General features: G+C 54.4%; 1 protein-coding gene across 1 annotated transcript in view; it reads left to right on the top strand.

The window, feature by feature from the left end:
- The window catches only part of LOC111144910 (collagen type XIII alpha 1 chain), a 140,608-nt gene that overhangs the window by 22,998 nt on the left and 89,711 nt on the right, over nucleotides 1–27,899 (top strand). Inside the window, exon 3 of the mRNA XM_022499510.1 lies at nucleotides 21,777–21,784. Coding sequence (XP_022355218.1) covers nucleotides 21,777–21,784 — 8 coding nt within the window. The remainder of the gene's footprint in view (nucleotides 1–21,776; nucleotides 21,785–27,899) is intronic.

The following is a 27,899-nucleotide window of genomic DNA, read 5'->3' on the forward strand; positions in this document are numbered from 1 at the left end:
CACCCTCACATCCCCACTCATCTGCTTCCTAGTTCTATGGATTTAGTGTAATGTTTGCAAGGTTCATCCATGCTGTGACATGTAACACTCCTTCATTCCTTTTTATTGCCCAGTAATAGATTATATTATGTTTATAGTTCTTTGTCTGAAATATTTCAAGATAAAACATTATTTAATCATAAGGCTGAGTAGAGGCTGTGGATAGAGGAAGTGGGAGGAGCCCTTCGGGCTTGACTCTAACTAATTGGCGTTCTCCGCTAATAAGGATGCGATGCTGCTTGGGGCTTAGATCCCGTGTGTCGCCAGCTCTACCAGGACCCAAGTCCATGGGGCCAAACCCGGCTCAGCTGGACTCTAACACCCAACACCCTCCCCTCCCTGATGCTGTGCTGCCCTCTTTCCCCTCCTCTGCCCCGCTTTCTGTCCCCACCTCTGTGACGTCTCCTGTGACTCTCCCAGGCACAGCTGGTGGCCTTTCCTTCTGAGCACCCCCCAGAGCTGTGCTCCCACAGCAATTTGGCCCCACTGCAAAGAGACAGCCGCCAGCGCTGCAGGGTCCTCAGCTTTTCTGGGCATCTGCTTCTGCCATCACAGCCTGAAGGTGCACGTGCCTGCCTGCTGGGCTGGAGATGCAAGTTCCCTGGAATAAGTCACGTGTCCGTTATGCCTCGTCCTGTCTAGTTCAGGACAGGTTTTCCCCACTCTGACTCCCGCATCACGGGGACTGGTCCTGGCAACGCTGTGCCACCTGTCAGGAGGAGCGCTCACCGGGTTCAGTGGCAGTGGTACCCCCGGGAGCCGCCCGAGGAGAGGTAGGCTAACCCAGCAGCTACGAGTGTGGGCTCTGACTTCTGGGCAACCTGGGTTCAAATCCCAGTCATCCTCTTCTATTCCATATGAGTCACGGGGACCATGGATGAGTTAGCCCTTCACGTCACGTAAAGTGGGGGTGAGGCTAGCACCCTCCTCGCCAGGATGCACACAGGGCCTGACGCATACGTGGCTCGAAACGATTGTTAGTTGCCGTGATGGGGATGGTTGTGTTGAGTGGGAAAGGGTTCTGGTGAAATGAGGTCATGAGGAGAAGTTACAGCCTCCACACAGCTGCACCCAGCCACGTGAGGTCCTGGAGGAGAGTGCCGCGTCATGCCACTGAATGTGGTGGGGAAACGTGGCTCGGGTTGCCAAAGGCGTCAGCTCGCTCCTACTTCCCTCTCTGCCCTGCTGGAGACAAAATCATTACAACACAGTGGAAAATTCTGGATGTTTCTATCCACAGGACAGCATGCAGGGCTCTGCAGGGGTTGCAAGATGGGTGAGACGCAGGCCTGCCCTCAGAGAGGGCAATGGCGGCCTTTTCCATGGGGCAGGAGACCCCTGTGTGAACCCCAGCTCCCTGTGCCTCGCTCTTCAGCGTTAGACAAGCCACTAATGCTTCTGAGTTTCCATTAGCTCATCTCTTACATATAAATAATGATCTCACAGGGTTACTCCAAGAATGCTCGGTCAACCCTGGAGTCCTACACCATGGAAGATACTGGAGGAAAAGCAGCAAAGCTTGCCCACAATGTAGTTACTGAGTGGGATGTAGGCTGTGTGAGGGCTGGGGGACACAGAGAGCCATGGCCTGTGGCAGAGGGAGGGGTAGTCGCAAGTCGGGTGACGGTTGGTTCCTCGGACAGTGTGTTTGAGATCACTGCCGCTACCATGGGTCAGAGGACCTTGCAGATGAAGTTTATGATGAGACTCATGCTCCCAGCACGTCACTGTGTCCAGCCACAGCCTGGAGCAGTGGGACTTTTCTGAAAGGTCATGTTCCTGCTCCTTACCCATACAGAGGCAGGCTAACAGCTTCGCTATGTCCTGAGAGGGAAACGAGCCACATTTGTAGCAGCTGTTGCTTGGGGGTGTGGGTGAATCTGGAATTTTGCAGAAACTCCAAAGAATCAGGGATGGCTGTCTGGAGGGGGAGGGGCGGACTCACAGGTGGGCAGCAGTATCTGCTGTGTGTATACTTCTCCCTGTCTGTCTACCTCCGTGTGTCCGAGAGGCCAGCAGAGGAGAGCAGGAGAAAGAAGAAACTATACTTCCCGGGGTCTCAGAAAGCCATCCACGCCTATGATGATTCCACATGTTTGTAGCAGACACTCAGCTATCAGTCTTTCCCTTAGGACCTGCCCTTTGAGAGCAGACACCATGGCCAGAGGTATTAAGTGAACCCCCACCTTCTACTTCCTAACCCCAGCCCAGCAGAGGCAGGCCACACCCCAGCGGCCAGACTTCTGGACTGACTATATACCCGTGATGGATCTGGGCTGCCTGTGGGCTACATCAGCAAGTGACCTTGACCCACAGAGGGTTATCAGCTGCTCAGTGCCCTGGGGACACCCAGTGAATCAGAGTCCCTCATGTCCAGGGTTAGGTAAATGCTAAACAGGGCTGGAGAGTGCAAGAGAAGGAGTGATCACTTTTAAGATTTTTTTTTTTTTTTTTTGTCAGAGAGAGAGAGAGAGAGAATCACAAGTAGGCAGAGAGGCAGGCAGAGACAGAGGGAGAAGCAGGTTCCCTGCCGAGCAAGGAGCCTGATATGGGACTCGATCCCAGGACTCTGGGATCATGACCTGAGCCGAAGGCAGCCACTTAACCAACTGAACCACCCAGGCGTCCCAGGAGTGATCACTTTTAAAGGGAGGAATCAAGAAAGTCTTCGCAGAAGAAACAGCGTTTGAAGCAAGACCTGAAAGACAAGTAAATCGTCAGTAAATAAAAACACATATGAAGACATTGTGAGCTGAAGGAACAGTGTAGAACAAGTGCAGGGACCTAAGGAAGAGGCTTTTCCGCTCCTTGCCCACTCTGGGAAGGGAGGAATGATCCAGAATGACGGTAGCAAGCTCCCACGGAGGGATGGAGTAAGAGATAAGGCTGGAAAGAAAAGTTGGGGCGAGGGAGGTAGCCCCAGAGGGGGTTGGACATCACCCTGAAAAGGCCGTGAGGGTCTCCAGGAAAGGAAGGGACATGATCCACCTGTGCAAAGCTGTAGCTGAGATGAGCTAGAATCAAGGAAGGAGCCAGGAAGAGGCCGCATGGCCCTACTAAGAGAAGACATGGAGTAGCATGTGGGAGGGGCCCAGGGGGCCTGGGGGGCGGTAAAATCGCAGAAGGAAGATGGGCATGTGTTGACTATTTGGTATACTTGGGCAAGGGACAGTATAAGGCAGGGGTGAGCCTGTGAGCCCAGGTAACTGTGAATGACCCCGCAGGTATTTACATTAGGAGAGAGCGTCATACAACAGAGAGCAGAGTGTCTGCAACACAGTAGAGCTTGCAAGCGGTCTGGGGGGTGGGGCCGCGGTTCTCCCTGGTTCGAAGTTGAGACCACTGAGCCTCTGATGTCTAGGGACCACACAGGGGCAATGGCTGGGAGACAGAGCCAGGACTCAAGCCCAGGGCTTCGTGGGCTAGTGCCCTTACCCACAGGGAGAGAGCCAAGGGCCGGCAGGGGGAGAGGAAGGATGCAGAGCTCTATTCTGGAGCATCTGGGGGTGGGGCGGTGGGGGAGGCAGGACATCCCTTGTGGAAGTGCTGAGGGTCCTGGGAGGGCTCATCCTGGGGACAGTGGGATAGGAAAGCTCTGATCCTTTGGCCTCAAAGAAACTCTGGCTGGCTGGCTGCTGAGGTCGCTGCTCAGGGCACAGAGGGGGCAGGGGCATGTTTTGCTGGAGAGTCACTCCTCCCATGCCAGCTCCGGCCCCATGTGTGCCGACCCAGGGTCTTGTGCCAGGCTGCTGAGGGCGGAGGGGCTCCCAGCCTCAGACTCCGCGGAGGGTCCCCAAGTCTAGCCTCTGCCTATTCTGCCCTGCAGGGTCCCAAGGGACAGCTCTTCCCTAGTGTCGCCAGAAGAATATCAGGGCCACTTTACAGAAAAGGGGCAGTCAACAGGAAAAGCCTGTGGCCCTTAGAAGGGACTAGAAGGTGGGATATGCTGGGCATATGGCTGCAGCCCCCTATTCCTCGTCCCGATGCTCTCTGGTGCACACACCATCCCAGGCTGCCCCCATGCCTGGACACAGCCCAGCCAGCCTCCCACCTCGGAGACTACCTGGCAGGTTCCTGCTCCCCCATTGGGGCGGCCTGGGTGGTCTCTGATCCAGCCAGTGTGATGGCCCGCATCGTGCCGTGTATACCATACGTCCTCCTCCCCTCGCCTCTCTGAGGTGCAGGCTCCCGTGGCCATGATTTCCAGAGGAGGACCCTGAAGAGGGCAGAGTGTTCCCATCAAGGATCCAGGGTCAGGCAGCTGCAGGTCTGGGACTGAAAACCAAGTCCCAAGTATCCGAAGACGCGTACTTCTGATGCATGTCCTCCAGGGTCCGTCCCCCCACCGGCAGAGTGCTGCCCTGGGCCATGGCAAGCAGATGAGGACTTAGCAATGGCCGGCACTCTCGTCCAGGGAGGCCGTGCCCGATGAGGCTGGAGGACATAATAGAGGCGACGATGCGCGTCTGTGCCTGGCGCCGTTCTAAGTACCGTATCCCATTATCTCGTGGAAGTCTCTCGCACGTACGCTACACGGCAGATACAATGGCTATCTTCATTTTACATGGAAGAAGGACCGAGGCCCAGAGAGGTGTGTCAGGCGGCCAAGGCACAGAGCTGGTATGTGCTGGAGCCACGGCGATTCCCCGCAGAGAGAACCAGAGGTCAGAGGCAGGCTTCCTTTCCCTGCCTCTCTGTCTCCGTGTCTTTCCATCACTCTCTTGACAAACAGCTCTTGAGCACAAGCTCTGTGCCCTGCCCTGCCCTGTCCTCCGGAGACAAAGGGGAGCTCACAGTCCGGCTAGAGAGATGCACAGGTCGAGCGGCGGCTGCAGAAACCTAGGGCACAGATGGGGCAGGTCCGCTGGTGGGGGCAGGTGCATGCCTTGCGAGCCGCCCAGCTGCCGTCCTGGGCCCAGCCCTGGGATCCCAGCCCCTGGGAGGTGGGCCACGGGCTGGGCAGACACCCACATGGCTGATGGTGGCCTGCACAGCTGGCCTTTCTACTTAAGGCCCCAGGGCCCTGGGCACTCAGCCCCCAGATGAAAAACAGGGGAGGCCCCCAGCACAGAGGGGAGTTGGCTGGGCATGCAGGGGTGTGGCAGAGGTTGGGGGGCTGGGGTACAGGGCAGACAAGAAAGGAGGCGAGGATTACAAAAGGCTCAGACCCTCCAGAGGCTGAGTGGCAGCAGGGCTGGCTGTGGGCCTACCTGTCATTCTTTCTAGCTCACTTCACAATCTTGTTTTCGGACTTACTGCCATACCCTCCAGCCTCTGCCATCTGTCTGTGTAGGACAGGTAGGACAGAGCCCGGGACTGTGGGTGTGTCTCGAGGTGGGGGACAGGGGCGCAGCTGAAAGAGCCACAGGTGGCTTAGCTGGGGACACTTCCACCCAGCAGAGGCCCTGGGGAGGCTCCGGGAGGCGGGGGTGGGGGTCAAGCCAGCCCGCCACCTCAACCACCCCAGTGGGTTGGAAATGTGATAAGCTGAGCCTGGCGGGGAGCCCTAGGAAAATGCCCAGCAAGAGACGGGTATATAAGTGGCTGCTGTCTCTCCACATAGTTATGCGAGCCGTCATGGCGTGGTGTGGCCGGCTCCCCACGACAAGCCAGCAGGGAGGGCGGGGCAGGCCCCAGACGTCCTAGGAACAGCGTGGCCATGTGCCTGCGCGTGGGCACGGCGGGCTGACCCGTCTCTGTCCCCAAGGCTCCGGGCTGCCCGGGGCTCGAGGGCTTTGGCAGCCAAAACTGCCCCCCTTGTTGCCCTTTAGGCCTGGAACCTGGTGCCAGTCCTTCTCAAATGAAGAATTTCCGTTCCCACACGGTGCTCGTGAGTCTGGGCATGACAGCCTTACTCATTAATCACAGCTGGCGTTGGTTCGGGCTGATGGGTCCCGCGTTCTTAGAGTTCCAGACGCTTGACAGCATCACCCCTGGCTCTCTTGTTCTTTGCTCCTTGGCACTCAGAGGCATCGACCAGCATGTGATGCTCCGTTTTTACCTTAAGGAACAGGGGGGTGAGAAAGGGGTTGATGATTCCCGGGGCTGAATGTGCACTGAGTCTGAGACACGGCACTAGAAGTCCACAGAGACCTTTCTGGCATTGCTATTATGTTGTTATCTTGAAGTTAGGTGCCCCTTTCTCCTACAAAGGCCATGTTTGGGATAATCGAGTTTCCTTTCTGCTTAATCAAGGTTGTGTGCCTCCATGATGCCCACGGCGCCTCATTTTTGATGGGTATAGATTATTCATTTCCTGTTTCCACTTCAGCCCTCCATTTCTCCTTCACCGACCGTGCGAGAGGACTTGACTTTGGAGAGTCTGTTCAGTTCTAGAAGAATATAGCTCCCAACACATACAGTTACAATATTGGTGTCTGCCCATGTGCTCCCCAGCTTAGCTGAGGGAGATACGGGGAGACCAAGCCATGGGTTAGGAAACTTTACTCTGGGGTTGGGATTGGCCTCAGTGTGCATCCCAGCAAGCCCTCCGACCCAGTGTGGAGCGGGTGTGCCCCCCCAGTCCTGCCAATGCCCCGTGCCGCCCGAGGTGCCCCCTGCCATCCCTCTGGTGAGCGTGGGGCAGCTGTACAAGGGACACGCATGCCCCTTCGGGATGTGAAGTCCACTGGTGACTATTCGTCCATCTTGCAGTGGGAGAGAAGGAGGGCCCGAGAGGGCAAAAGGAGCTCCCCCTAACCTACACAGCCACCTGGGGACTGGAGACGGTCCCCATTCCTGCTGAACTCATTCCACCACATCCTGTCCCCGAGATGGTCCCCAGAGCCACCGCTGGGGTCACAAGGAGGTGGTAGTTTTGCAGAAATGAAGACAAGGCTGAGGGATAGAGAACAGCCCGTGGCCAGTATCAGCCATCGCCACGGGGCCTTGCTGCCTCCCGAGGCCAAGAGCTCCGGCCAAGTTGGGTGTCTGGTTCCGGATGCCAGCAGACAGCCTGTTCTTCCTGACAGAACAAAACACACTGCCACAGCCCTGAAACCCACGGGCCCCTGACGCCCCCACCCACCGCACAACTATTTCTAGGAATGAAGTCAGGTCCAGCCTCCTCTGCTCTCCCTGGGGCACTCGCTCACTCATCCTTCTATGGGCTTCTGCAGAGGGTAACGGATCCCACAAGAGTTAGGAATTGGCCTTGGCTCTCAGCTCTCCATCCGCCATGCCCATCTCCCTTGGGGGGTGGACAACCAAGGCTGTGCAATCATGTTTCTGTAGAAAAACAGACAAAATCTCTGAGAAAGGAGGGAGGGAGGGAAGGAAGGAAAGGGAGAAAGGAAGGAAGGAAGGAAAGGAAAGGGAGGAATCCAGGGAGAGGGAGGGAAGGAAAGGAGGGAGGAAGATACAGAGAAAGTACCAGATTTTACTATCCAAAGGCAGCCCTGGCTGGGAGCCCATTTCTGATGTTCATTTCAGCGGTTCTGTAACGGGGTGCAATCCTTGTAGCATTTGCCCACTTTAACTACCCCTCGGCCTGCCCCCGTGGATATCATGAGTCACTTTCTTGGTAGCTCCAAGGTCTTCCAGCCCTTGTCCACTCCCGCGTGCCCCTGGTCTCTGTCTTCCAGCCAGCACCGGAGGCTGGGGCCCCGGGGATGGATTGTTCCTGGAAGCTCCAGAGCACGGTCTGCCCCTGCCCCAAGGCAACCATGTAGGCCCTTCCTGAGGTTACGGGGGCCACAGGACACAGCAGTGGTCACACACCCATGTGTGTCGACAGGCCTAGACAAGATCTTGTGTGAGCTGGAGCTTTACAGGTAGGCTCTTAAACCCAAAGAGGACAAAAGGCTCTTTCAGGGTCACCCAGCCACTTCTGGAAGTGCCCCAACTAGCCAGTGGCTCGACTGTCTGCTGGCTGAGTTCCGGGATCCAACTCTGTGACCACCGGAAAGTGACGTAAGCTCTCAGAGCCTCAACCTTCTCGTCCATACAATGGGGGCAAGGACAACGTTTATACTGCACTGTTGCGGGCATTCAGGAAATGTATGCAAAGCACTTGGTACAGTGCCTGGCACAGGGAGGTGCCTAGTAAATGGTCTGGAGCTGCTGTCACCCTGCTGTCCTGAACCCCAGCCCAGCATCCTTCTAAGTGCCCACATTGCCTCTCTTCCCAAGTGCCCTGAAGACCGGCCCTTGCAGCGGACTGTGAGCAGGAGCCCCTCCACGGAGCCCCAGGCTGTGTACAGAACACCCGTGCTCAGGCGGACCCAGCCCTTTGTAAAAGCTTGAGATCAGCGCTGGGAGATGGGGGTGAGTCCTGGCTTCTCACGTGCATACCACGTGGCCGTGACTCCCTGGGCCTCAGCTCCCACATCTGTAAAATGGGGCTCTGAGAGCCTCACTGAGTAGCTGGGAGAGGGCCAGGAATTCACATCGGGGAAGGTCCTTTGAAAGCTCTACAGTGGATTGCCATCCGCTCTGAACTTGCCAGTTGTTGTTTTCATAGTTATTATGAAGGTGGACTAGACCTGACTTGCTCCTTCAAGAAGCCCAGCCCCTCCCTGGGTCTCCAAGCAGTATCCACAGGAAACATTTCCCACTGAGATCCTGCAATTTGTACATGCCAGCTGTGGGGTTTAGAAAGCACGGTGGTCTTAGAAGCCTCTTGGGGAGAGGGGACCCCTCCATTCATTCCTTCTCACAGGCAGACACAGTGCTAGGCTCTAGGGATCTGTCCTCCTGGAGTTTCATTCTATTGGAGGACATAGCCAGTATGCACTTAAGACAATAAATAAGAAAATACCATTGATGTTATGATGAAAGTGAATTGAGACATATTTTCTATAGGGTCTGGTTGGCTTGGAACAGCTTATCTGTATTTGATGGTGATCATGAGAAGGGGGCATTTGACCTGACAAGAGGGAACCAGCTGTGCAAAGAATTAAGAAAGGAATCCGAACTCAAAATGTGCTGAGAGCAAGCCTGCCTTAGAATAAAGCACAATGAAAGTGCCAATTGAATGAACAAACTAAATAGTTAAATCAGAGACTGGGGAGTGAGCATTCTGAGCAGGAACAGCATGTGCAAAGGCCCTGAGGTGGAAATGAGCTTGAAGTGTCTAAAGAAGAGAAAGGTCATAGTGGCCTGCTGGGATGAGGGAAAAGGAGAGAGAAGTCAGGAAGCTCTGAGGGGTCGTGGGGCCAACCCTGTGGCACCTTGCATACCTCTGGCAGTGGGTTTGTAAATTTTGCCCTCAACGAGCCAGGAAGCTACTGGAGGGTTTTAAGAAGGGGAGTCACACACTCAGGTTTACATTTTACCTTCCTCTTGGCCCCCATGGAGAATGGATTACAGAGGTAGAAAAGCAGGGAGAGGAGAGCTCGTTGTGGGTGCCCAGGTGAGAGGCGACAGTGATGTTTTGGATGATGCTGGCCCACCTTGTTGATGGTTTGCCTGTGGGGATGGGAGAGGGAAGCGTGCAGCTGGGCTGTGAAGGGCAATGAAGAGGGGTTGCAGCCCTGAGGTGCTACAGCTGGAGGCCGGTGTCCTGGAGGGATGGGACAGGACTGGAAGAACAGGAGAGTCTGTGGGATTGAAGGAGTCTGGTTGCCTGGGGGTCCAGTAACAGACATGCCCCTCTGCAGTGGCGTCCGCGTGCTAGAGCAAGAAGTCAGCCGAATGGCCTGATTTCACCTCTGGTTCATCAGGCTGGCCCGGCTTCGAACCCTGCAGAGAGGGCCTGGGCTTGGGGGGCAGGGAGAGACGGGGGGCCCGTCCTTATCATTGTGGAAGTGCAGCGTGTTGGTTGATGAGATGCAGAGGGCCCCAGAGTCAAAGATGTCCTGAGTTCCCCTTCCTGCCTTTCCTCCCCCACTGACTCTCGAAATGCTAGGACATTGGGCCCCATTTGAAACTTGAGTGAGGTAAGTTTAGGACAAATTAAAGGAAGTCCTGCTTCTCACAGTGACTCAGGAGCTCAGGGGACTGGTTACCCCATGAGGTGGTCCAGGCTGGGAATGTCACAGGATCCCAAAGGGATCTGGGTAACAAGACAAACTGAAGCCCTAAGTGGCCCCTGAGAAGAGACCTGGGATCTGTGTGACCTTTACGTTGACGTCAGAGAGGAAACCGGTCCCCTGAGGTTTCTGCTGGCAGTGACTCCAGAGCCTTCCCAACCTAGCCCCATGGGCCTCATACCCTGGGCACCAGAGCTGGAGGTCCCCCAAATTGCCCGCTCAGTCCTCTCCTTTGACGCAGGACCCTCCCCGGTCACCTCTCTGCTTGAAACCCCACGATGGCGCCAGGGCCGTTCCAACAAAGGCTCATTCGGCTGTCTGGCCCCTTCTGTCCCCACGGCCCCCCATCCACATGTGGCCTCACTGGCGCTCAGTTTCCTTGGGCTCTCTCCCCTCCAGGCCTTTGCCCCTGCTCTGCCCTTGGCCAGAGGGTCCTCCCACAGAAACTTATCTAGGGAAGCCCTCCCCAATTCCCAGTCTCCCCGCCACCAGACGCCTCTCTTAAATGCTTGCATGTCTTCTAAGCAAAACCTTGCTGTGCTGTGTCATCATGGCCTGTCTGCATGTCTGTCTCCTCTCTAGACAGTCAGACTGCACCCTTCCCAGCATCTGGCATGGAGCAGATTCTCAACAAGTCGTCACCAAAGGTATCAGGTCCAGAGATCAAATTGCCTTGCATGAAATCCCAGTAGCATCCTTCCTTCCACGCTTGCATTCATGCATTTGACTCCTGCTCTTGAGCACCCATCCTGTGCCAGGCCTTGGGTGGGTGCTGGGGACCCAAGGGTGAGCAAGCCATGACGCCTGCCAGACCTTACGGAACTAATGGTTTAGTGGGGGAGGAAACTTCCATCAATTGCACCAGCAAATGTAAAATTGCCATGGTAACCAGCCCTACTGAAGGGACATATAGGGTTTCATGAAAAACTAGAAAAAGGGGGAGCCTGGGTGGCTCAGCGGGTTAAAGCCTCTGCCTTCGGCTCAGGTCATGATCCCAGAGTCCTGGGATCGAGCCCCACATCAGGCTCTCTGCTCAGCAGGGAGCCTGCTTCCCTTCCTCTCTCTGCCTGCCTCTCTGCCTGCCTGTGATCTCTGTCTGTCAAATAAATAAATAAAATCTTTAAAAAAAAAAAAAAAAAAAACTAGAAAAAGTCCTTAAGGTCAGAGAGGTGTAGGGAGGCTCCCTTGAGGCAGTGATCCTTAAGGAGTAGAAATTGAGGTCGCCTGGGTGGCTCAGTCGGTTAAGTGGCTGCCTTCAGCTCAGGTCATGATCCTAAGGTCCTGGGATGGAGTCCTGTCAGGCTCCCTGCTTAGCCAGGAGACTGTTTCCCTCTCTGCCTCTCCCTTCTGCTCTGCTCTCACTTGTTCTCTCTCTCTCTCTCTCTTTCTCTCTCATAAATAAATAAAATCTTTAAAAAAAAAAAAAAAGGAGTAGAAATTGACCAGACAAAGAGGAACAGCTTATGCAAGGGCCCTGGGGTGAGAAGGAATATAGCAAGAATGAGGAAAGGAAAGAAGAGCAGGGTGGCCAGAGCAGGGAGTTTGGGAGACAGAGGGGTATGAGACAGATTCAGAAGGTCAGCTGTAGCTGGAGTGTATGGGGCTTTGTAGGCCATGTTAAAGTTTTGGTCTTTATCTTAAGGGCAGCAGGGAGCCAATGAAGTGTAGTGAGCAGAACCATGACCTGATCAGGTTGGTGTCATGAAAAGCTCCCGACTTCTGTGCAGAGCAGGGACGAGAACAGGTATCCTTGTACCCAGCCCCTATGTGATGTTCATGTTCTGTAGCACTCCCTTCCCCCCAGGTCATGGCATCTCTAAAGGATTGCATCCGCCCCCTGTAGCATTCATTTGTCCAGGCTCGCGGGGCACTAACCTGATCCTTAGCCCAAACACTGGCTTTCGAGAATGCCATAGTCTTCTCTACGCCCTTGTTTCCAGCAGCCAGCACAGGCTATGGGCGCCAAGATGCTGACCCCCACGCAGTGAGAGTAAAGTGTTTACGACCCCTGACTTCAGAGTACGTGACCAAAGGCCTCTTGCAAAACAAAACAAAAACAAAACAAAAAAACAACCTGTGGTTTGTGGGATGTCACCGTGGGAGGATGTGGGATCATCTCCTCCAGTGCCCACTGTCAGAGCAGGAAGGGGGCCCAGGGAGGTCCAGAGTCTCATGGAGGTTGGCCACAATACACAATACACAGGAGTCCCCTGGGGACTGCAGAGGTCGCCCCCCTGCACTGGAACTCGTGTGGTGATGCTAACTCTTCCCCACTGCACCCACAGTCTAGGGCAGAGGTGAGAAGATGGAGTTACAGCGCAGGGGTGGGGGGTTCAAGCCTGGGGGCCAGAGTCCGACACCCCTGACCGTGAGTCCCACCTTTATCATCCATCAGATGCGGGCTCTTAGACGAATTAGCTGACCTCTTGGCTCTTCCTTCATCCACACTGTCAGGTCCATCATGACTGCCACTAGCTACATGGGAGCCTATATTTAAATTAATTAAAATTAAATAAGATTGACAATTTAGTTCCTGGGCCACACCTGCCCTATTCCAGGTACTCGTGTGGCTCTTGGAAATTGTATGGGACAAGCACAGGTGTGGAGCATTACATTACTGCCTAAGGTTCTGTTGGACAGCTTGGATCTGGAAAGGCAATGAGAAGCCTCACTCTGGGGATCATGGCAAGATTAAATGAGCCAGCGAGTGCACAGCCAGCTGCACGGCCCCAAGCATATAGTAAATGCTCAGCTAATGTTGACTGGGATGGCGAGGATGGTGATGAGGTCGGGAGCGGTGCGGTCACGTCCACGTTCGCTCTCAGCGTCCTGCTGCAGCCACCGGGAGAGGTGTCCCCGACCGATAAGAACATGCACCCCATGAAGGGAGGTGAGAACGTCCTGCCATCGAGTTCGGTCCCGCCGCAAATACAAGGTCCTTCGGTCCTCGTCTGTAAAACAAAGATATAACAGTAGCCCCTCCATTGTGTTGTTGTGCGGATCAAGTGGGTTAATGTGTGTGGCGTGCTTAGCATGGTAGAGGGCACAGTGTGAACGCTATGGAAGGGTCAGTGTCATCGTGGGCATGGGGATGACAGAGATTGTCATGCCTGTCTTGGAGAAGGGAAGTGTTGGCCGACCTCTTCGATCATTTGAGCAGGACTTGAAGAGTCCTAAAATCGTGGCCGGCCATGCCTCACCTAGTTTAAAGGCGTTTGAAACCATAAAGTACTCCTGTCAGGTGAAGGCACACAGGAGAGAGGAGGGAGCCACCCTGTCAGTTATGGCCGTGCTGGGAAAGCAGGTGGGACTGATCCCAGTTCCTGAGCTGACATGCTGGTTTTGTTCTGAAGGGCCTGGTTCCTTCTGGGGAATCCCAGGGGAGGTGACTTCCTGTGGGTGTTGAGGGATGAATAGGAGTTTGCTGGAGAGGACTGCAAGAGAACCGTGTCACTAATTACTCCCCTAATTAGTCATTCAATTCTCTGTCCCTCAGTTTCTTTATTTGCAAAATAAGATGTTTGGTTAGACAGTGCCTAAGATCCTTTCAGAGTCGCATCTTCTGATTCGTTCCATGAAAGGCTTGGTGCTTCTCTGGAGGTCGTGTCCCAGAGGTGCCACCCTGGGGCAAGCCACAGGCACTCTCCCACTGCCCATAACTTCTATATCCAGTGGTGTGCGGGCATCGGGGAGGATGGGGAAGTCATGGGACAGGCAGTCTGAGCCTGAGTTGCAAAAGACGTGGCTGATGCAGAAGGGGCCATTGGCCAGGTCTTTGGGGTTCAGCAGTCTCTGAGCCACCAACCACCTCCAGTCTCCAGCTCCCCACACTGTACCCCAGAACTGCTGTCCTAGAAGGTCTATGGGAAGTGGATGGTGGGCCTCCCCAGGCTCCTGATAGAGTCTTTTCTGTGTCATGGCCAAGCTCACTCCTCCTCACTCCTCAGGCCTTAGAAGACATGTCCCGTGCAAGGAGAGCCATCTCAAACCCTCACCCCAATTAGTTTAGGTGCCCCTAGGTTCTGGGCCTGGCACAGAGTCTGGCACATAGTAGGCCCTCAACACATGATAAGAGCCTCAGCTGCAGGGACAAAGCTTCTTCCCCCTGAATCAGCTCAGCCCTCTTGTAGCTCCAGCCTCGGGGAGAAGCAGCCCTCTCCACCCAGCTCCAAGACTAGAAACTGGGGAATCTCTGTACCTCTTCCCTGGCGCCCCCTCCATCTTCCAGGCACCATGTTCTGTGGTCTCAGCCTCCTTGACATTCGCTATGACTGTCCACTCCTCCCCACCTCCCGCCACCACCTTACTGAGCCCTACCATCGGGCCTCATTGAGACTCTTGCCATGGCCTCCTAATGCCTGGCCCCTGCTCCATTCTGGTCCCCTCCACCCATTCAACTTGGCAGCTAGAAAGGTCTCTCTAAGCTGCAAACCCAAGCAAGACCTCCTTTGCCAAAGACATGACCCTCCCCTGGTGGTCCTTCTGTGATTTCACCTCTGGCTCAGCCTGGTCTTTTTTTTCTGTGTTCCAGCCACGCCACCCTCAGCCTCAGCCAGGCTGGTTCACCCTTCCTTTCCTTCAGCCTGCCCCCCCGCCCCCCCCCACAATCAGCTCAGGCCACCAGGCCTGGAAAGTTCTTCCCACCTCCTACACCTGCCCCTACACGCCTTCCTGGCACCACCCCTCACCCCTACATGTCAGCCTTCTTCCCAGTCAATGCCGACATCCCCTTGCAGCAGAATCACCCACTCTGCTTAAAAATGCAGATGCCCAGGTCCCACCCCAGACCTACAGCTTCAGAATCTCCAAGGGTGTGGAATAGAAATCTGCATTTGGATAAGCCTTCCCCAGCGATCCTTTTCCTGTTGAGCTCTGGAAGCCACTGTTCTATACACATTTCATTTGAGCGAATTCTTTATGCTCTTCTCTGCCCACCGCTTCCCTCACCGCCCCCCCCCACCCCCCTGCCGTGGGATGGCAAGGTCCTGAGGCAGGGATAGACACAGGGCCTCGCTATCCATTTCCCAGTGCCAGGCACAAGCCCTGGCACAGAGCCGTGCCCAAGCAGTTCTGAATGAACCATTCCTGGACGTGGCCTGGATCCAGCTCCCCCACAACCCCAGGCTGGGCAGGAAGTAACCTTTTATGAAGGCTTTCCTGAGTGGTTTGCAATCTCTCTGGGAGGCTAGGCACGTTTCCCTTGGTTACAGGGGAACCTAGATGAAGAGTGGCCCAGCTCTGGGTGACAAGGGCCCAGGGGTGTCCCCAGGACAGGGAGCCTGAATGAGGAGGGGGTCTGGCCAGGCTGGAGGGGGGTTGGGAGAAGGCGTCCTGGTTCCTAATCAACAGGAAGGGCCTTCTTCCTCCAGGATCACTTTTCAGCCCAGCTGCTTGGACATAACCTGAGCTGGGGTTGGGGCAGTGGGGGAGGGGCGACGACAGACAGGCTGATGGGAAGGCCAGCATCTGGACACATAGCCCAGGGCCCCGCACGCCTGCCCGGCTCCCACACACCCCCAGTGCCCAGGAAGTCCTGTCCAGGGAGAAGGCTCAGCTGGTAAACACTTACTGCTCTCCTGTTCCCCTCCCCCAGCACTCTCCTCCCGTCCTCTGCTCTCTCCAAGCCCAGGGACATTCAATCCTTCCTTTGATGGACAGCCAAGAAAAGACTTCTTCCACATCCTAAATTTGTTAGCACCAGCTAATCATCTTAACCTTCCTCCCTCCTGTGCTCCCAACAGGCGCCTCCTTAAAGACACAGGGAGCTTTTCTGATTCTCAGCAAGGAGCCCCCGGGGGAGGGGGCACCAAATTCCCACCCCCTGAGCTCTCTCTGCAACAAGCAAGCTGTGCAGGAATTTGGGGTGGGGGTCATGGTGGCTCAGAACCCTTGAGTTCCCCCTCCATCGTTCTTAGCTGGGCCTTCCCAGCAGGAGCTGCCATCTGCCCTCCTCCCTCCACTATCCTCCAGCCTTTTGGGGTTCTGGAAAACAGAAGCTGGCCACTCCCAGGTGGAGACAGGCGATGAGCTCTCATGCTCAGACATTCCACCTTACCCTCCCCTATTTTTTCAACTTTTCTCCTCCTCCCCCTGCCATATTTCCTGGCCCCTCTCCCTCCTCCCCATGACAGCCACCATCTCCTGCAGGTGGCTTGACCCCAGCTTCTCTAGAATTCTGGCAACTAGAAATTCTCATACCCATTCTCCAGATGACAAAACAAAGGCTCAGAGAGGTGAAGGAAAGAGTCTGTATATAAGCGCGTCCTTTAAGAGTCAAGGCTGGTTCTTGGACCACGGCCTGACTGCAGGGCCACGCTGTTGACCACAACCCCATCCTATCTCCCAGCACACGGCCGCCCTGCACGTGCAGGCACGCTGATTAGAGACCGACCGCCATCTCTTCAGGGTAAACACCTGCAAACATCTCCTTCAAGACCAGGTGCAGAGAAGGCCCTCTTCAGAGGAGTGCCCCCTCCCCCATCTGTCCTCTCATCCCTCTGTCTCTCTCTCTGCCCTTTCTCCTTCCCTCCCTGCTTAAAACCCAGGTGAGAAGAGCCAGGACAGAAGAGAATGTAGCCACAATCTCATTCTGGCCCTCAGCCTCCCAATAAATAATGGGTCTGTGTATAAACCACTGGGTCTGCAGCATCTCAGCCTGGGAGGACAGGCATTTGCAGGGGAGGGATTAGGAGCCCTTCGAGGGAGGGACAGGGGCTTTTGGCCAAGGTGGGGGAGGGGCTCTTATTCCCCTTTACCCTCCCCATCTGTGACCCACCAAAGCCATATGGCAGGCCCCACGAAATCAGCCAAGAATCTGAAAGAACGTTCGATAGATTTTCCCCATCAAGTCCTCAGCGGGAGTAGGGCTGGCCCAGGGGGAGAGAAGGAGGGCAGGGAGGGGGGCCCTGTCCTTGCACAAGGCTAGAGCCTCACCCAGAGGGATGAGTGTCAGCGGGCTCCGGAGTCAGCGTGCAGGAAACACAGCCCTTCTTGCCCCTGTCTTCACCCTCCTTCCTCTACCCGCTTGTCTGGATCCTGTAGTGGGTTTGGGTCCCTTGCTCAAGCCTTCTAGGACCCCCTGGGACCCTGGGCTTTGGGTCCCTTGCTCAAGCCCTCTAGGTCAAGGTTGGGGAGGGACTGGAACAGCTGAGATGAGGGGTTCTGGAGAAGACGTTGCCAAGCAGGTGGGATCAGACGGCTGCCTGAGTGTCCACCGCTACTGACAAAGCAGGAGCAGACAGTGCCTGAGATACATCAAAAGCACCCACGCAGATATATTCAACCCCCGGGATGGCTCCCTAGCAAGAGGCAAAGCTGGAGTTGATTGAGTGTTTATGAAGTGCAAGGCCTTTCTGACCCTCTCTCCGGCCCTCTCCGGCCCTCTCTCTGGCCCACTCAGTAACCTTGCAAGCTGGTACTATTCGCTACATTTTATAGATAATGAGACGGAGGCTCAAAGACAAGAAAAGAAACTTGCTGGGGGTTCCACAGGTACTGAGAGGCCCTGGGATTTGAACCTGGGTCTGTTGGGCTCCACAGCTCAGGGAGCCCCAAGGAAACGTCCAATTTGGTGTTGTCAGCACGTCAGGAGTATAAACAGATCAGGCTCAGTGAAGGAGAGTTCAGCCTGCAGGCGTACACTGACCTTCCATGTCCCCAGATGCCGTCTGCCTCACCTGTCTTCCCCGCCCCAGAATTCTGTTGTGTCTTTCTGGAGACACGCGGACCAGGACGTTGCATTGGACCAGAAAGGGACCCCCCCACATCCCCTTATGAAAACAGAACACAGCACCCCCCACAGAAGAAACAGCATGGGATTTCCTGCTGTCACTGGATTACCCAGCTGCCCAAGATACCCTGACCCCCTTCTCCGTCTGAGCCATGAGGGGGTTTGTCTCCATGTCCCCCTCCAGCTGCGATGGACTACAATTGCCAGAACAGTTTTACCAAAAACAAAGAGAAATATCCAAAATGGGTTTTGTTTGTTTGTTTGACCATATCTTAGAATTTTAGACGTATTTTGAATCACCGTGCTTATAAGCAATATGTTCTAGAATCCAGGTACTAACCAGGCCACACTCTGCTTAGCTCGCAAGATCAGGTGTGTTCCGGGTGATATGACTGTAGACTCGAGCAATAGGTTTCTAGCCCTGAACCCAAGGAAGGTCATTTCCAGGCGTCAGCCACATTCTCCGGTCTCACCGGAGACAAGATAAGAGTTTCTCTCCCCCTGGAATCCCTTTCCCACTTCCTCCAGGAGGGCAGCTGGTAGCTGGCAGAGATGTCCTGGTGCCCTAGCCGGGCCCCTTGCCCTGTCCCATGGAGGCCCACAGTGGGGATCAGACTCAGTGGCCAGGTCAGCTCTCCTCCCTGCTCTTGGGAAGAACTGTGGGATTATTCCCTCCTGTTAACAACTTTCTATTCTTATTTCTTTATAATGAGAGGAGAAGCTGTTGTTTCTTTTTTTTTTTTTTTTCACATCTCCATTTGATCCAGGCCCCAACCCTCTCCAACCCTGGCCCCCCATCCTGAGGAACTTTCTGGCCCTAGTAACATAGGGGAACTGGCTTTTCAGAAGCCTTATGTAGCCTTGTATTGTCTTGTGCCGTGTTCAGGGGCTGGCAACAAGAAGGGTATCTCCTGACATCTTCCCAGGCTGCCTCAGCTTGTCCCCAGGGAGGGTCACCGCTGTCATCCCCAAGTGACTCTTTTATGGGTGTTTTTTCCCATCTGCTGAAGTCAAAATGTTCCTGGCCTCCTTCCAGGCCTTGCCCACTGTGGGCTGCCTAGCGGACTGCAGCTTCCCTGAATTGTCCTGCCTCCATGCCTGGGATACACACGGGTCCCACAGCCAGCTCCTGACGAGGTCAGAGATCAGGAGAGCAGCCTGGGTTGACCATCCTGGGCTCCACTGAATGATTTATAGCCACTGTCTCCATTAGGGGCAGTTAGCATATCAAAGCCATGTTTGTAGAGCCTGGAAAAGTAGAGAGACCATGACAGATGACAGACAGTAGCTGTGGCCACACCATCAAGCGCACTCAGTGAGCAGGGGGTGGAGGGAGAGGGGGTCACTTTGGTTCTTGACTCCAACACAGGTGAGATGAGAGCCAAATGTCCATATTCCTTAACATGGATTCGTCCAGCGATGCACAAATGCTTGGGTGTGGAACTCTGGGGGTCCAGGCTACATGGTGCAGTGCAGGCAAAAAGAGTGGATTCTGGAACCTAAGACCAGAGCTCAAATCCCAGCTCTGGCCTCTGGGAACTGTGGGAAATGGGGCTCATCATGGACTCTTTCAGAGCCTAGGCCTTGCTTCCAGCAGTATGCTGATTACAACACAGCTCTTGGAGGCCTGGGGAGGGGACACGGGCCCACATGTGTAAACTGTGCGGCTGGGGGAGCTTGGCAGATCGGCTCTCTCAACACAGGGCCCTGTGGGGACCTCCCAGTGGCCACCCCCACTTGGGGGAGGACACTGCCTCTGGTCAGGGCTGTGCTGTCCGGCTTCTCAGCTGTCTCCCCCCACTCCCCGCCCCCCGTGCACTAACAGACAGGCCGATCTCCTGTGAGCCGAGGGGCTGAGGCAGATTGCCGGCTCCGGGAAGCTGATGTCCAACATGGGAGGGGGAGAAAGGAAGCAGGAATGGGCGAAAGGAAGGCCTGAGCCGTGGCATGGTCTCAAGGAGGGCCTCAGCCCCCTCAGGTAGCTCTGGAGCTGGGACAGCCCTTCAGTGCTATCCCACGTTAGGCGTGGGGGCCGGGCCCCTGAGGGGCCCCAAGACAAGGTGGTGCTTGTCAGCCAAGGCAGCTCCAGAAGAGAACTCATGACGGCAGCGTTTTCAGTGTCTGGGGGACAGTTTTTCAGCCTCTGAAGGGGAACCGGGGGGCACAGTGCAGGACCCACGCTTGGACCCTTTGTCCAGGCCCAGAAGCTCCTCCCCAGACTTCAGGACAAGGAGCCACGCATCCCTTGGGAAAGTGCCAGGTCCCTGGAGGTTTCTGTGGCATTCCTGTTTACTCTTCAGAACTGGGAGGTTTATCAGACTCGGTGAGCACATCTGTTCCCCTTCAGCTCTGACTTTTGAGGATTCCTCTGCCTCAGATGAGTGGAAGAATCGGAAGGAGCTCCTTCTCTACCCTTAAGCCAAAGTCTGGACACCACAAAGTTCTCCTCACTGGGGACAATACCAAACTCCTCAGCGTGGCCTCCGAGATCCTTTGAGGTCTGGCCCCTGCCCGGTCTTCCTGCCAAATCTCGTGTCAATCTCTTCTTTTCTCCCAAAGCTCTAAGATAGAGCCTCTCAACGGAACTTTCTACAATGTGAAAATATTTTATACCTGTGCTGTCCGTTAGTCACATGTGGCTAATTAATACTTGAAGTGGGGTTAATGCAACTGAGGAACTGAAATTTAATTTTATTTCATTTTAACATAAATGGTCACAGGTAGCTACTGGCTATTTCCCAGAGACATAAGCTAGTTCCTACCTCAGGGCCTTTATACTTGTTACGGTTTGTGTGGCGTGATCAGCCCTTGGATCCTCTTACACCGGCTTCTTCTCATTTTTTAAGTTTCAATTCAAGTCACTTCCTCAGGAAAGCTTTTCTCTACCCCTGAGGATGAAGCACTTTCCCCAGTCCCAGCCTCCTCCGGTGTGTTACCATGTACCTCTTCGCCGCCATTATCAATGTCTGAATTTTCTCACTTAATTATTTCTGTTCAATGTTTGTTGCTTGCAACAAGAAAGAACAGTAACAATGCAAAATGTAATAATTTATGTGGACGTCCCGTGTGTTGGGTCCTAGTTTGAGCGCCTCACACACGTTGTCTCGTGGAATTCTCACAGGTACCCCTGTGAGGTAGGTGCTGCTTCATCCCTATTTTACAGATGAGAACACCAAGTTCAGAGGTTGACTCCCCAAGGTCACATGCCAGGACTCACTCTTTTTTTTGGTTCTGTAACCCCAGCAGCAACTTTGGACAGTGCCGGACACGGAGGGCAAGGCCTCCAGAAGTGACTGTTGACTCTGGGCTGGCTAGCACTCAGCTGGATGAGGAGGCTGGGCCCACGTGGCCCCAGGAAGGCCCTGGCCCTGGGTGTGGGCACCGGCTCTGCAGCTCCGAGGAGCCCCAGGTTGTAACAGCGAGCTAGGGGCGAGGTCCCGGGGTGGCACTGAGTATGACCTAGAGTCACACCCATTCAATCCTACGAGACTCCAGTGGGCTGAGTGGGGAGAAGGGTAGGCCTGGCTGGGCTAAACGGACGGATCCTTCTCCTGGGCAGTGAGGCATGTTCTCAGCCAAGGTGGGCTCTCAGTGGCTAAGGTTTGGCTGGGGTTGGGGCTGGGGCAGAGGCAGGGGCAGAGGGAGGCCTGGGGCAGGGCTAGGGCTGGGGCTGGGCTGAGGCTGGGGCTGCGCTGAGGCTGGGCTGGGGAAGAGGTTGTTCAGTCTGTGTTTATTGTGCTTTCCTGGTGCCTCGGGCAGAAAAGGACCAGAACTTTGGAGACCACCCAGCTTTTTCCTCTGCAGAGAGCTCTCCCACTCTCCTGCCCTCCCCACCAGAGCCCAAGCCTGGGGCTGTCCAGCTGCAGGAAGGTGGAGTGGAGGGCTCTGTGCAGAGGCTCAGTGGGGAGATGCTTCCCTGCTGTGAGCTCCTTCATGGGAGTCAGTGCCAGGTAACACAACCTGGTGTCCTGGGGGAACTGCCTGCCCCACCCGCCCCCACCCAAATGGCACCCTCTCATTTTTAAAGAGTCGAACAGGGCCTCCTGTGGGGAAGGGACATTCCACAAGGAGGGGAGGCTGGTGGGCACAATTGAGAGAGACTTCACCCTCCTCTTGATGCTGTGGTTCTGTCCCCATTTCCTGTGTCCCCTCCCCCTGAACAGCCCCCTACCCCCTACCCCCTACCCCCACTCCCACCCCACCCGCCACTGCACATGTCCCTCAGGTGTGCAGGAACTTTGGACAAAGAGCCTGAGGGACATGAGCTGGTTCCAGTGGAGCCTTTTTTCTGCTGGGTGACCTGGAGTAAGCTTCCTAACCTCCAAGCTTGAAGTACAGGGCTACAAACACTCTCGGGAGTTTATACGTGTGACGTCAGAAACAAGCTCAAAAGTCATAACGATATCCATGCAAAATTTCTGTGTTGACCCAACAATCCCACTTCCTTAGCCTACGAAAAAATCAAGGGTGCTAATTGCACAAAGGTATTCACTGTAGCATAAAATAGGAAAAAAAAAAACATAGAAACTTCCAGATCTAGCAGCCAACAAATCTAGGTAAATCATGATCTATCACACAGCTCTTTGAAAAATGGCATTTGGAAGGCTGCGCGATGTGGGAATGTGTTTACCTTGTCACATTCAGGGAAAGAGGCAGCGAGCCACGGTCCGTGCGCTCCCCTTCCCGCTCTGCAAACGTAGGGCTGCGTGTTGGGGAGGATCAGAGGCAAGAAGAGAAACTGGAAACAGTTGTGGGAGAGCAGGGGTCTGGGGGGTGAGGGATGATGCTTTTCTTTCACAAAATGTCCTTTAATGTTCTTAAAGAGCTGTTTTAACAATAAATAAATGTCAGAAAAACAAACCAAACTTTTTTTGGAAAGCCAAATGTAAGATCCAAAGTGTTTTCACTCTTTTCAGCTCAGATGTCTCCAGTTCCTTGGCTCCTCCTTCACTCCCAGCACCCCACGGCCCCGCCATGTACTTACAAGGTCCCCTGCCAGACCTGCCCCCAGCCTGTCCAGCCTGGCCCACAGCCCATGGGACCTCACCTCATCTTCTCCTTTTCCTCCTGTCCCTTCTCCTGTCACATGGCTAAGATAGTGGTTTCCACTATCTCTGCTGGCCGCCAGACTGGCTAGAGCTTCTACAACCTGTGTTATGGAAGTTCTTTCACTTGCAGCTGCACTGAGACCCTGGCCAAGGAAGGCAGCTCTGTTTTCTCACAGGTGCCAGCTGCAATGGATTGATCATGCCTGCCAAAAGTATACAAAGCAGCTCTGAAATCAACTAGTCATGTCTGCCATGGGCCCTGGCTAGAGCGTAACAGTATATGTCTCAGGTATTTGCTTTCCCAGAGTCACCTGGTACTAAAAATAGGGCTCTGACTTCTGGGTTTCATCTCAACCCCGCCAGTGGTTCCTTGGAGAATGTTGGCAGCTGTACCCCTTTGTCATGTGTAAGAAAGAGTGGACGCACACAGTGCTCCAGGCAATGCACTGGTATGGAAAGAGGACAGGCTTTGCAGTCTGAGAGACCCAGGTGAGAATCCCAGCCCTGTCGTTTATTAGCTATTTGATCTTAGACAATCAAGTTAACTTCATAGAACTGTCCTGTTTCTACCTGGAAGTGAACATATTTGCAGAAAAGTTGTGTTATGAAAATTAGAAGTCGCGACCGGAAAGTGCTCAGTCTGCTGTCTGGCACAGAGTTTTCGTGGCCATCCTGGGGTTCAGGAAGGTAGTGTGACAGCAGGCTCCCATGCAGGGGCTCCAGACATTTGCCTGTGCGTCCACATATTTCTTTCTGGTTCCCTGGCCCACAGCTATACCCACAAGCCTTCACCACGGCCTTGTGGGCAAAGAACACAGCTGCTTGAGACATAACTAATTGAAAGACAGAGACAAGCAAATTTTTCACTTGATCATGCCATTATTAATGAAAACACTCTGTACTCTGACCATGACTTAACATTTATTAATACTGAGCACGGTATATGGTTTTAATTGTGTAAAAATTAAAGTAAGATTTAAGAAAAATAGATAGCTGGGGGCAGTTAAGTACCTCACAGACTATTAATTTATCCTGGTCACTGCTCCATGTAACCCTGCTTCCCGTCCAGGCCTGAGTAAAGCTCTCCTTTCTTACCCACCTGACATCCTGAGGTTTGGGCCTTGATCACTGCTAGGACCCGACTCTGGGCTTCCATGCCTCGTGGAAGGAGGGAGGCAGAGGGGAAGAGATGTAAGGACTCTGGAAGGCAGCAAAACCAAATAATTCCACGCTGGGAGAGAGCTCCCTCTCCAACACAAGTCAGTTTCCAAATGCTGTGATGACATTGTTCCTTCATAGATCCTTAGTTTGGGTGCTAGACAGTGACCTGCCACATACTCATCGCCAATTCAGCAGGGATTTATGGAGCACATGTTCTGGGCCGGCACCTCCGGGCTGTAGAATTGGAACACATCACATCTGGAAGGCGCCCCAGAGACTGCGAAATGCGAATTGGTGACTTGCGCTCCAAATGCAGCTTCTCTTTTGGCTTGCAGAGTAGTTTTTTATATTTTCTTCAATTAATTTCAACTTTAGAAACCGGAAGGTTTTGTGTAGAATATCCCATTTTTCTTGGGTATTTTCAAGATCCAACAACCGTGAGTCTGGCAGTATTTGGTTGGGACTGATGAGTGGTCATTCCATTGTAGATGCACAAGCTAGCCCTTAGCACTTTGCCCCAGTCTCTCTCCCACCCTATCGCACCATGCCTGGCCTGCTTCATTCATCTGTTACTTATCTGACTCCCTGCAGGCATTGGGGTTTGCAACATCTGAGCTCCCTAACCTCCTCTTGGACTAGTGACTAAAAAGTAAATGTGTGCACCCATCAGAAAGCTTACATTCTAACAGAAAAGCCGAGGAAGGAAAACAGGGAATTAGCATCCCTATGAGAAGGACAACAAACTGAATATTTGGAGGACTTGGAAGAGAATCGAGGATGGTACCCTGTGGTTGTGGTAAATCAAGGCCAGCTGCTTGGAAGAGGTGGTGTGCAGCAGCTGAATTTATGCTGCGACCTTTGCTGGAGAACCTTTTACGCATTTTAGACGTGGCAAAGGAGAGCAGTTTGCTGGACTGCTTGACTGCCTCCCCAGCTCACTTCCTGGAAAGGACCAGAGGGGAGGGGAGGGGGTGGGGAACTCTACTTGCGAGCTATCTCCAGTTCACGTGGGAGGACCTCACTGTTCTCGGAGATTCGGTCCAAGGTGACAAGATCAAGTGAGAGTTCAGATCCATATGGAAATAGAGCTGGGGGTCAGACCCAGCAGAGCTTGATGGGTGCCCCATCCTTGGTGGATCTCCACCCCGACTACACAGGGGGATGACTTGATAGAGAACTTCTCCCCAGCCCCCCAGCCCACTGCCCTCCTCTGTGCTCGGGCAGCCCGGCCCCTCTGACCTGAGCCTGAGGCTGTTCCGGGAAGCCCGAGAACAATGCCAACTGTCCTTGGCCTGGATCTACAGAGTTGGGCCTGTAATCTCCACCAGCAAGACCCCCCCCCCCCCACCCCAGACTTCCTCACTCGGGACTTCTGATTCTGACCCCAAGGGGGAAGTGTCAGGGGCCCAAGGAAGCAAGAAAATGCGTAATTTGTCCCACTGGTTCAAAGCTGAAAACTTTAATCTGTACTATTTTAGTCAAATGTTCACCCAGCCCCATCCTGTTCTGCTGATCTCCGCTCACTCTGACCCCTGTCTGTTTGTTCTCCCTGGTCTCTGGGGTTTCAGGGGCTCATCTGAGAGTCAGTACAGTGGAGAGATTAATACCACGGGCCTTGGAGTCAGCCTGTCCCACCCTGGGACCCCAAGCAGGGACGTACCACCTCACTGTGCCTCTGTTTCCTTGTCTGTAGAATGTGAGTGGTAAAGGTTGCCATCCTATAAGGCTTAGGAAGGGTTGACTACAGTAATATCCCTAAAATGTGAAGAACGACACTTGATGCATGGAGAGAGCTGAGTGTTAGCCGTCCTTCTGGTTAGAACACAAAGGAAGGTAGCAAACCCTTCCGGGAGAGAACATCATCATTCAGAACCAGAAGAACTGTCAGAGCTCTCATCTACTGAGGGCTTCCTCTAAGCCACGACCTGAGCTAAAACACTTTGCCTGTATTCTCACATTTAATCTTTGAAATCCAATGAGGTTGATACTATCATTACTCCATTTCACAGAAGAGGACCCTGGACCTCAGAGAAGAGAAGTGACGGGCTCAATGTCACACAGCTAGTAAGTCGCAAAACTCTGATTTGACCCAGTGGCTCATTGTCTCCCAAACCGATGCTCTTACCCACAGTTCTGGGCAGGAGCCCAGTGTGATAAGCAAAAGACCCAAGTGGTTGAGTCACGTGTCGTATTCCAGTCCTTTTCCGTAAAGGAGGGAACAATGAAACCCCGCATCCACGGGGCAGGTGGCTGGCTGGTGTTCCTACTCAGACGTGCAATGTCTGCATGGGGTTAACAGCAGGCCTCAGTGGGGGGCCGTTCGGGGCGCTGGCTTTAAGAGAGGGATGACAGAGGTCTAAAGTAAGCCCGTGGATGAGGTCGCGCCGCCCTCAGAGGGACTGGAAAGGGCTTGCTGTGGATATTCTTTTCTCCACCGTCTGACCCTCTCACCCCACATCTACGTTTTATGGACTCTTCTTTGCTTCCACGGTTGAAGCGATATGTGCAGGTGTTAAAAAGAAAAGCTTTAGGGTGTAGCTAGTTCCAGATGTCAGCTCGGCCACTTACCAGCTGTGTGACCTTGGATCCATTCTGAAACTTCTCCGTGACTTGAGAGCCCCATCTGTAAAATGGAACAAGAATTCCATGCCTGTCGGGGTGGTTGTGGCTCTTTGGTGAGGTACCACATAACTCTGGGGCTACAGACACACTTGGGTGCCCCTGTCTGACTGTGGGCTGTAACTTGGCCTGTGTGCCTCAGTTCCCTTATCTGTTACGTGTGGATAATCGGAGTGTTACCCGTAGGACTAGCGTCAGTGAGATGATGTATGACACACTTGGCTTATGTTGGGGGTTGGTGAGTACTCAGGACCTATTAGTGTTGATGGCAATGCTGAGGTAGAAGATTCGGGATGCCAGCCCCTACTGTGTCATCAATAAATGTGACTTGAAAATAAAAAAGCCCTTCCCCAGGAGGTAGAGGCCTGTGTCTAAAGATAGGACTCCAAAGCCTCTGGTCTGGCCTGGGCCTCTGAGGGAGAATGTCCTGTGTGGGTCTGACCCGGGCCGCAACCCCTGGCTGGCCGCCCCCACCTCTCTCCTTCCAGTGGTTGCCCCATGGGGCCCTGCCCACGGGGCAGTGACGTGTGAGCTGCCCCAAGCAGGGCCTTCCACAGGAACATTGGATACGGGCGGCCAGATCCGGCATCAGGAAGAAGGACCAGGGTCAGAGGTGTGGTCCTCCTGCAGGGACCTATGTGACAGCCCAGGGAAGAAAGGAAAGCCTGGCTTGGGGGCTGGGAGTGGCAGTGGAGGGTCTGGTGAGGACCACTTGTCCCTAGGGGCGCAGTCCCTGTCAGTCAGCTCCAGTCTGCAGGTGGGAGCTGCCCAGAGGGCTGGAGCCAGAGGAGAGGCTCGCTGGCTGGGCAGTCCCCAAGAGGCGGTGGGCAGCATGTCCCCCACCCGTGTCATGGTTCTCCCCCCTGTAAGTGCTCCCAGCACTAACTCCCTTTCAGGGTTTTTTTTGATGGCTCAAATGAGGAAAGGTGAAACAAAATCCTCGAGAAGGCAAAATCCAGCAGCGCAGGAGCGCCCTGGGGAGTGGGCACCCAGGTGGCTGAGGGCCCCGGGTAGAGGAGAGAGCAAGACCCACAGCAAATCTGGCCCAGATGACACTCAGGGTCTGGGGCTGAGCCAGGGGGGCGTGTGGGGGTCCTGGGCTCATTCGGGGGTCTGGGAGGTCCCAGCTGGATGAAGAAGCTGGCCGGAAGCTCAGGCTCAGGGACAGAGTGTCGGGGTGGGGGTCACTTGGGGTGGGGAGGCATCACCTGAGCTGGAGAAGAAGCATCCCAGACAGCGATAGTGGGTGATTTTCACCCTGTCTGGCATAGCTGGCCACTGCGCTGGCATTGAACGGATGTTCACAGTAAGAAACATGTGCAGTGAGCATGG

The sequence above is a fragment of the Enhydra lutris genome, unplaced genomic scaffold (assembly GCF_002288905.1).
Source record: "Enhydra lutris kenyoni isolate GAN:26980312 unplaced genomic scaffold, ASM228890v2 scaffoldscaffold12, whole genome shotgun sequence".
Taxonomy (NCBI): Eukaryota; Metazoa; Chordata; class Mammalia; order Carnivora; family Mustelidae; genus Enhydra; species Enhydra lutris.